General features: G+C 40.8%; 1 protein-coding gene across 2 annotated transcripts in view; it reads left to right on the forward strand.

Moving 5' to 3' along the window:
• Window positions 1-9,533, forward strand: part of ELMO1 (engulfment and cell motility 1) — a 327,195-nt gene extending 317,662 nt beyond the window's left edge. For both annotated transcript variants that reach the window (XM_067291248.1, XM_067291249.1), the window contains 2 exons: window positions 3,668-3,745; window positions 8,215-9,533. In XM_067291248.1, coding sequence (XP_067147349.1) covers window positions 3,668-3,745; window positions 8,215-8,415 — 279 coding nt within the window. In that variant the 3' untranslated portion in view covers window positions 8,416-9,533. The remainder of the gene's footprint in view (window positions 1-3,667; window positions 3,746-8,214) is intronic.
• Window positions 9,534-10,504: the final 971 nt, after the last annotated feature.

Consider the following 10,504-nt stretch of genomic DNA (forward strand, 5'->3'; position numbering starts at 1 on the left):
CAAACAAACTGTCACGTATTGCAACAACTTAAGTGTCATCATAGTAATAACACATCACTGTTTGCTGAGTAGCAAGCTAATGTGGACAGTGAAGAGGAAAAAGAGAAAAAAAAAAAAGCCAGAGAGAGACTGTGATTTGGCTGAGTTTGGTGTATGAAATCTTTCTTTTAGGTTCCACTTCCTGAAATGTCACAATTGACAATACATTTTTTCAAGAGGTGTTTTCATCCTTTGCTGTCTTTGTATATATCTAACAACCATTTTAATGTTTATTCATTGGCAGAAAAGAAAATTGAATGGCAGAATGCCACTGTTATGAACGTAGCTAGCATTGGCAGAATGTCCATAACAAAGGCTTCAGCATCTCTTCATTTGCCAGCACATGACCTTTATTCTTCCAGTGGGATCATTTAGAAATAAATAAGAGTTAAACTGAATTGGAATTCACATGCATATGAAGCTGGAATGACTTGATAGGACCAGACCTGAATCCATTGTTATTCATCCTACTTGTGTTTTTAAATTGGGTTTAATTTTAAAGTCCTAATTTCTGACTCTCGAGTAATATTAATGAATTTCAAGGAAATGAAATATATTAGATTTTGCAGCCTTTAAAACAAAGAAACATGATAGAAGAATTTGGAAGAAACATGTTTGTGTAGCTGTGAGTATTCTTCTATCATGGTTTATTGGCTGATGTGACAGTCTTCAGACTTGGGGCCTTTTTAGTCAGCAGAAATGATTCTGCTCACTTCCCTGTTCTTCTGTAGCTTCCCTTCTCTTTTATTTCATGCTGTTTGCACAAGTTCCCTGCCACTGCATGTACAGTTAGTTCTCTGGTGGGACCTTCTGGCTCTCACAAGCAAATTTAACAGGGCCATAGTCTCAGCCCTCAGCAAAGATATGGGCTTTTTGAGGCTGTTGATGATGGAATGGGAAGAGAATAGCAAGGTCATTCCAGCCGCATGGGATCACTCAGCCGCAGGCACTTAACAATGCCTGTGTATAAAAAATAGCTTGTCTCTGATGGGCCCATTTGTGAGAGGCCAGCAGAGACTGCAGGAGAGAGAAGCATTGGGAGTAGGAGAGCAAGCTTCTTCTCGCATGTTCTGTGGTGGCTTTCCCTATGGGGTTGAAACCAAGGAGTAGGCAGTGGCCAGCAAGATGGAACAAAGTCTCTTGTTCCTTGTTTTCATCAGAGCTCAAAAGAGAGGCACATCCTGGGTCCCAGTACCATTACCTCTTGTAAGCATCTAGGGAAGGGCAGAGGTTTGAAATCTGCAAGGGGAGAGAAGTTAGGAGTGCTGAGGGAACAACTTCAGCAGATGGAGGCGGAGGGAGAAGGAGAGCTAAATGAAGAGGTAAGGAGCAGGTTGGAAGACACATGAGAATGACTTTGAGAGAGGTTGAAAAGTAGGACAGAAAAGGGAGGATAAAACCAGAGCTAACTAATGGTGAGTTCCAGTTTTCCAAAATCACCTGCTGTTGATGGGAATGTAATGTAGCAAGACCAGGCGGGTGCCTGAGAAGTCAGTCAGCTCAGCCACCAAGATCACCATCACTCTGGAGAGCCAGTTGGCAACTCCAGCTCCTTCAGGACCAAAGCTTCCCTTTTCCTTGACAGTTTACCATGCATGAGATGACAGAGATGCTGGAGGCTGGAAGCTGTAATTCCCGAGTCTTTAGTCTCTGGAGCAGCCAACAAAGACTAACTGGAGCCAGGGCTGTCAAACTTCCACTTTCCCACATAAATGGAAATTTGGTGTCCTAAATCTAGGGCTTCCTGATTGTCTGCCTGACTGGAAAGGACCAAACCCATGGCTCCCTGGGATGTTCCGGTTCTCAGGCAGAGATTTTTCTCTCCTTTTCCTTTCTTTGGGTTGCACAAAAAATTCAATTCCTTGGAATTTCCCAAAGGACAAATATTCAGAGCCCAGGCCTATGGGATTGTGGTTGACCTTCATGAAATTCAGGAACTTCATAGCAGAGCAGTTCAACAAACCCTTTTTGTGGTGATGTATTTTATTTCCCCAACTTCAGTTACCTGACTTGGCATGTTCTGATGTCAATAATTTATAACACTCTGTGAGGAGATAATGCCAGGTTTGTGTGGGCAGAGGTAAATTTGTTTCTGTAATGAAGGACATTACTCTTAATAAGGTATGGTTGAGAGACATGCCTAAAACACGAAAAGACCATGTGAGCCATGAGCAATTCGTTTGCTGAGTGCACCAATACTGTTAATAGCTGTAGGTTCCTTGGGGATTTAACCCAGAGACTTGTCTCCTGTGGGCTGGCAATACAGCAAGTTAAAACTAATAACTAAACTCAAGGAAATCAAGAACATGTCCCATGAGATCTCCGATCAACCAAAGAGTATCATAAGGATTGAAAGCGTGTGATTCAGACTCTGCTGTTAATCACACAAGTTCAAAAATGAAGTAACCCTTACTGAAATCCAAAGAGCTGTTCCTGGTTTAGGCCAGTAGATCAGGGGTCGGAATCTAGACCAATACATATGCTTCAGTCCCCACAGTCAGCTCTTCCATTTTAAACTTAGTGTAGCAAATATAAGAAGCAATGCTCTTACCTGCTGCCAGCACTGCAGGGGCAGTTGTCAACTGAGAGTCAGCAAAACTGATTGGTATTATGAGATCAGGAAGCCAAGGGGCAAAAAGAACAAGACATACTATACAGATCAAAGTAGTTCAGAGTCAGCATCCTCCTCTGTAGCCAGGTCTTTTTTCCACAAATATATTACTTCCCTGTCAGCTAATTTACAGGTTGTGGTCCTTGTAACAGTGCTTGTAGTGATGTGTGGAATAACCACGATAACACAATATCCTTGTGTGCTCACTGCTGGCTGGTGAAAGTTCATTATTTATTGAGATTTGTTGGGTTTCCCAAAGGAACCCAGCTCCGGGTGACTTTCAGGGAAGGTCAGTGCTTAATGAATTCCCTTTGACGCCTTTGAAATTCCAGCTTCAGTTCGAGGAGAAAAAAGAAGTTGATTTTTTCCTCCCCAAGACTCATTTGGATCTTTATGACTAAGTAACCCAGATACACAGAGAAGTAGTGCAGTTTGAACTCACAGGAGCAAGTCTACTGATTCCGGTTAAGATGGAGAAAAAATGGCAGAAATCTCTTGAGAATGAATCATTTTGTAGATTTCCAGTAGTGAAAAGAGCGTAAGTATATACCAGGAGATTAGCTGTCCTGGCAAGATTTTTGACATATAAAATCAAACCTTGCAGAACTTTGTTAGTTTACTCTATGCAAATTGAAGAAACATTGGGCCTTCTTGGAGAGTTTGTTGCAAGTGTACTATCATGAATTACATTTTTTTCAGTCCTCACCATTGCCTAGCTCAGGTCTGAACTCATATACTAAAGTAATCTGTGACCAAGTGAGCTACAATCAGCCCTTGGAAGGGGTTGGGGGTAGTGTGGGAGTGTTAGCTTTGACTGAAGCATCTGAGTTGGAGTTATTGCTGTGCCAGTCTGTTGCAGTGGTCTGGCACTGCTACAGCTTTGGCCAGGCAAGGGGAGTGCCATTACCTATTTTTCCACTTTTCATGGGCTATGAGTGGTAGGAAGGAAAGTAAGACATGAATGTATGAATGCCTGTCTTACGGATCCTTAATGTATGTTTCTTTGTATTGTTCCAGGAGGTGCTAGAGCTTGCTTTCTCTATATTATATGACTCAAGTGGCCAGCTGAATTTCATTGCTCCAGACAAGCATGAGGTAAGTCAAGTTCAGGGTACAGAAACTTCCCTGAAGCCCTCTTAGTTCCATTACGGCAATGGTCTGCTTTACAAAAATGTACAAATGGTCATCCTGGCTCAGAGTAAAGGTCCGTCTAATCCAATGTCCTGTCTCATAACAAACTGAATGCAGAGGGATTAGTGTGGGAACAGGACCTCCAGCAATTTGCATGCATGGCCTGAGCCATAGAGGGAATATGTTTTGTATTTGTACGCTGTAGAACACCATGGATGTCCAGATTCAAGAGCAGTATTTCTAAGCGCTTATCAAAACATGAACCACAAATAAAAGAAAGAGAGCTTGGGCAGACCTCACCATTCCACAGACCTTACTGACAATTTCCTGGTGTGATAAAGGCTTCTTCTGTTTTGATCTGGTTTAGAGGATTGGAGGATTTTGCTGTGCGTTCAAGACTGAGTTGTTACATGTTGACAGGCCTATTGTATTAAACCTCAGTTCAACACTGATTTGTACAGCCAAACTTTTAGAGAATCAGTGCTGTCTTCATCTGGTCTTGACCACCCCAGTATAGTCAGGGGAGATCATACCACCCCTGGATCTCAATTTCAGCCATAAGCTTATGTTTTCCAGAATTAGCATATCCTCTAATTCGTAGTTTCAGACTGCTTAAGCTCACTCATGACAGGTAATCGTAGACGGTCCTCTCTCTCTCTCATCTCTATAGTGGGATGGTTTGCAATGGATGGCATTTGTATAGAAACAATCTCAGTGTAAATACACACAAGACAGAATGAGTTCTGTATTAAAAAAAAAAGTAAAGAAGGAATAAAGTATTTCCTTCTTATCTCTAAAGCAACAAGAGTTGGTTTTCCATCTGCACACTTATTTTGTGATATCACATTTGGTCTCAGTTCAGCATATTGCATTAGAAAGATGAAACACAGAAGATTGCATTAAACTTTATTATACTGTAGTGTTATTAAAGTGCATGAAATTGCATTACAAGTGAAGTGCATTAGTTATGCAGCTTCAACATTTGCATTTTTGGATAAAATACTTCAAATAAATGTTAATTTTAAGAGAGGAAATGAGGTTATGCTCATTTGGATTTTCCTGGGGATTAATATTTGAGTGTCATTTTCAAGCGTGTTTATTCCAAAGAAAGATTTGCTGGTAAATTTCCATCTAAGAGAAATAAGCAGTAGGTTCCCAAGCATAATGTGCCATTAGAGCTGTTGGTCTAAGCAAGACGTGATTGTCTTAATCCTTTGAACTGGACATATGTTAGATACTTTCTGATATAAATTCTCCAATAGTTGAATTCTAGTCTGTTTCAGCTCATAAGGGCAAATCGTCATGAAAATCAACAAAATTTTCAGCTGCTTCTATTGGAAATATCATTTATGGATACAAGCATGTTTTAATGGACTAAATGCTCAAAACCTGCTACTGCACCCTGCTCACCGGCAGTGACTTTGTAAAAGGCAGTAACCCAATTGCTTATGGTTGTGTTAACACACCTATTATCTTTATCTCTCTTTTTGATCTTGCTCAGCTTCTTTGAAACAAAATTAGTATGTTCAAAAATCAGCTGGAGGCAGCAGTCTCTGCTGCTACTTGACAGTTCCCAAGTGAACGTTTTCAAAAAGGCATCTCTGTTCCTCTGTACTTTTTCGTGGCCTACAGATGAGTGAGTTGTGATTAAAGTAAAAAGTACAAGCGCTCAGAGGAAGCACCCACAAGGAAAGGCAAATAGGATGTTATGAAGCCGATGACTCTTTGTGGAGGTAACTGGGGTACTTGTCAATAGAAGTGCTAGTTTAACAGGGCTGTCAACATGGGAGATTTGGTGAGGGAAACCTTAACATTTGAAAGGCTTTATGTGAAGCACCAGGAATGATGTTAGTAAATGCGAATTTCAAATTTAATTATTTTTTAAGTACTTCTTCAGTCCTTGTGATTGTAGAGTGATGTTTGAATGTGGAAATCAAATGTGTCCTAAAAAGGAAAACTGAACTAGAATCGTAGGATAATTCAGGTTGGAAGGGACCTCAGGAGGTCCCAAGGCCAACGTCCTGCTCAAAGCAGGCTCAGCTACAAGCTCAGACCAGGTGACTCAGGGCTGTATCCAGATGGGTCCAGAAAACCTCCAAGGATGCAGCCTGCACAACCTCTCTGGTTGTCTGGTTCCAGTGCTTGACCTGCAAAATATTTCTTTAATAAAATCTCATTACTGAACCAATATCATAGAGATTTGAACCTCATTCTTGCACACTTAAGTCTGGCAATGCTCTTAGCCATCTGTTGGAGCTTACTGCTAGCCAGAGGATTCAGCACTATGAGATCACTCCACCGTATTTGTTTTTCATTTAAATACTAATAGCTGGTTTCAACTACATAGAAAAAAGGTGGATTAATCTTATCCTTGATTTTTGACAGAGAAACTGATGAGGGAGGTTATAATTAGGTTTCATTGGATTTTATGAAAATGAATCTGTAGTAAATTAATTTTTCAGTGGCTCTTAGGCTGTTTTGCATATTGAAAAGAAAAAAGCTTCTGAATGAATGCCTCCATTTTCTAACCAGCTCATTAGGATTTCTCTCTGCTCAGAATGTAGAGGAGTTTAATTAGATGCACTTGCCAATATGGAGATTGGAGAGGAAGCCCCTTTTCCAGGCCATTGCAGTCATCTGAATTGAGGCCAGAATTCAGTTTCTCTGGGCCCTGAATGAGTTATATCTGGAACAGGAGCGAACCGCAGTTCTGCATGTCCTGGTGCCCTGGGCTTCCTCCCGAGTAAGTGCTGGCCATACCAACTGAGCAGGTGATGGACGATTTACATCCAATGCTGCATCTGTTGTATGGATGCTCCACACTTCTGTAAGCTGAGCAGGGTCTTTTGCCCGTCTGTTCCTTTCTTCACAGGGAGTTCTGGGAAAACTTTCCCAAAGAATGCTTTTAAGCAAATCATTAAAAAATTATGTTCAAAAATAACTGTGTTTCTAGGATAATTTTTTTCTTTCTCTGATGTTCTGCATCCATTCCATGAAAATCACATGCTTTAAAAGTAACACACTTCGAGAGCCTTGAATAGTCAGGGTAAGTAGTTTCTTTAGTGCTTGACAGCAGGACAGCCTGAGCCATAAAGTCTCCACTATATAGCTAATCTCATATTAAAGCTACAGCTTGGTTTATCTACACTCTGGGTGAAATTCAAGCTCTGCTACCATTCTGTTACTGACTTAAATGGGTCAAATTTCACTCATGAATGTTGAAGTGTGTTAACCATTCTATTTTAAAAACATGCCCTTTTTTTCTGGATGAAGACATAGCCCAAGAGGTTGGGGGGGAGTTCTCTTTCTTATAAATAATCACTTCTGCTGTAGCATAAAGTCAACTGAGGCTATCTTTAAACTTGTAGCAAATGGTCAGCTAAATTTAAAATCCATTTTTTGGCATGAAATCTAGCAGAAGCATTTGTACGATAAAAATGCAGCTATGGTTGATTTAATTTTCTCCTGCAAACTAGGACACACAAGTTCATGATTGAAATCTTTATTTTTAGATGATGCCATTTGAGTACTTCTGTTCATAGTTGCATAAATGGCTTTTAGTAATAAATGAAAGTGACTTATTTGATAGAAGTTGACTCTAGATCACCAACCTCCCATGGGTTTGTTGCTTGTTTAAAATGGTTGTTCAGTCTATGTTTATCTGAAGCTGTCAGTCATTGGGAAAGCTGGCATCTCCTATTAGGAAAAAGGTAACAATATGGAATGGGTTTTAGAGGCCAGTTCAGCCTCTGTAGCATTTAGAGTTAACCAGCTAGCTTGGTATTTAATTTTCGTGAAGGACACCACATTGATTGACTCTGTAGTTTTGAGAATGTATTATTTTGTGCTCTGTAAAATAGTGGTAGATATAGATATGTAAACAAGGGCCTATCTCTGCACAAGTCAATTGATGCCACTTTGTGTTGGTTAGCTTTGCTGTATGTTAAACCAGATGGTTTGCACAGAATTTCTTATAGAAAGAGTCAAGGGGGATTTTGAGTGAGATTCAGCTCACCTAACTTAGCTGTCTTGGAATTAAAAATTTAGTCTAAAAAGAGGCAGGCACTGTATAAATACTGGGGAAAGAGAGGGGGAGAAGGATGCCTTTCCAGAGGTTCTTTGTCCTAAGTCAGGTGCCATTCTTCCTCCCATAACTATTGAGGAATAGTCAGCAACAACTTGGACAAGATGCCTAACTTCTAAACACCTGAATGTTGTAATTTCTTCCTATTTTCAGGCAATTTTTTGATCATTTTTGTAGCAGCTCTGTGGCACATGTCTTCTTCACAGTATAAACTAATAAGATGAATCTGCCTCATTGTAGGTCTCTTCATAAGTCTCTGAGGGAGCCATAACTGTAGAGGACAAGGCCAGCTAAGCGGTTTGTGTGCAGAAAGCCTGTTAATGGTAGTTTTTGTCTTTTCCCTGTGCAGTATTGTGTATGGACCGATGGGCTGAATGCCCTTCTTGGGAAGGATATGTTGAGTGATCTAACGCGGAATGACTTAGACACGCTGCTCAGCATGGAGATAAAGCTACGCCTCCTTGACTTGGAAAACATACAGATCCCAGATGCTCCCCCACCTATCCCGAAGGAGCCTAGCAACTACGACTTTGTTTATGACTGTAACTGAGGCTGCCACTGAAACTTGCATCGAAACTGGAAATACTATAACTGGAGAAATTTTAAAAAAAAAGAGAGAGAGAATGAGAAAAGAAAAACCCACTTGCGCACCTTGGATTTTGGCTTTGGGGAGGGGTGTTAAAACACTTGCATTCCTCCCTGTTCCCTGCATCCCTTCCTTCCCCTGTTCCCATCTTCCCCATTGCTCATCCAAATCCACATTGCTTTAATTAACTTCTAATTGCAGGCCGGAGGCCATGCGTAAGGGCGAAGACCACCACTAAGAAGCACCCTCCCGAGGACTTTTTTTACATTTTTAATACTGGAATAGACATTCTTAATTATAAGGACAATGCTACCAAACTGCATGCCTGTGAAACCCACTTGGCAGGGCAGAGGCTTTAACTGGAAGGAGGGGGGAGGTAGAGAGCAGAAGCAGCTACTGTAAGCAGATTTCCCCAGACACTCCCAAGAGTCTGCTCACAACTGAATCCAATGCGATGACAAAAATTGTTAACTGCCTCCCAGTGCTTGCACCATTTGTCACTGTCATTATTCTTTCCACTGTCACCTCGATTCTTGTCACTGGCCTTCACCCAACTGATCGGCTCCCAGAATGGAAAATCTGCAGGTTTTTGCTGTACCATACGCTGCAATGCTGTGACAGCTTTTAACTTCTTTTCCTCCCAGCTCTTAAATAGCCCTACACTAGCAAATCACTAGCACAGACTGTGTATGAAGCCACTAGAGTGTTCTGTTCCTATAGCGTTCCCTAAGCCTCAGTTGCCTCTAAAATTGGCTTGTTGCTACTCAAAGTGATTTTTATTTTCTTGGTCCAAAGTTCAGCAGTAGTTTCCAAATTAATTCAAACTGCCAAACATCCAGGTTTACATTGTTGTCATTGCTACAGTGTTACAAATTTGCAAGGGATTTTTTTTTTGTACGGGTTCTATTTTTTTTTTTTACTTTATTTTGCCAAACAGATATATTTAATGAAAACTAATTTCATTGTGAGTACTTTTGGGGGACAATATTTTTACTTAATTTCCATTTGGAACATTTGCCCGAAGGGAAGAAAACAATATTCCCTTCAACTTCGCTGCTGAATAAAAATCTGAGTTGTGATGATTCTCGGAACTTTGTTTTTTCTTTTGAAGTTGTCTTTTATTCTTGCATTTTCCTAGCAATTCTGAAGCCTTTGGTACAGACAGGAGAGGGAAACATGAACCTTTCTCGTGTACATCTGATTTCATTTACTTACTTGTTTGTGGTGATAAAAATGAAGTGTGGCTGGAGTTCTCCATTGTTCTAGGTATATGAGCCTTCCTGTAAGGAGGAGCCTTTGAGAAATCTGAAATTAGAACATACTGATATGTTCATGGTCTGTTCAAGGCTGCTACTTATAGCATGTTTGCTGGAGTAGCTGTGTTCCTTGTACTGCTGTTTTCTCTCTGGAGAGGGTTTTTTGCTACAAAGGAACGATACTGGGGAGGTTTGGGCTTTGCAGGATGGTTTGCTCCCCCTTCTTCATTTTCTTCTAGATATTTCACTGCATACAGTTCTCTTACCCTGAAAGTGTTGGGTTGAGATCTAGAAGAATCTATTGGTCCTTATCCTTCCCCACACAAGCTAAAGACAAATGTTAATTTGTGTGGGTTCTTCTCTTGCTTGGACTCAGTCTAAAAAGACCTTGAATGGGTTTTATCAGAGGTTGTGCTACTGAGAAACCTAGAGGGCAGTACCAGTTTAGATGCACATACAGGGCTTCAACTCAGGTAACCTTTGCTTCCACCTGGATCTGGGGCAAACCTCCTGACTGACCTCTCACCAAGCGGAGGAGAGAAATGGCATCCTTCAGGTGGATCAGAGAGGAGAATGAGGACAACATTGTATGAATTCAAGCACAAGAGTCCTAAAGAACGTACCTTCCTGAAGTTGTGTTTGCAGTATTTGATGAGTGCCTTGATCTGGCAGATGTAGATTGGTTTAGATGGTGAAGGATGGTAAAGAAAGGAAAAGAGATTCTGCGTTAAACACTGGAGTAGGAAGTTGCAATGGACCGTGGTCTGAGAGAAAATTCAATATGAATGAGAATGGGG

This window comes from Apteryx mantelli, chromosome 2 (assembly GCF_036417845.1).
Source record: "Apteryx mantelli isolate bAptMan1 chromosome 2, bAptMan1.hap1, whole genome shotgun sequence".
NCBI lineage: Eukaryota > Metazoa > Chordata > Aves > Apterygiformes > Apterygidae > Apteryx > Apteryx mantelli.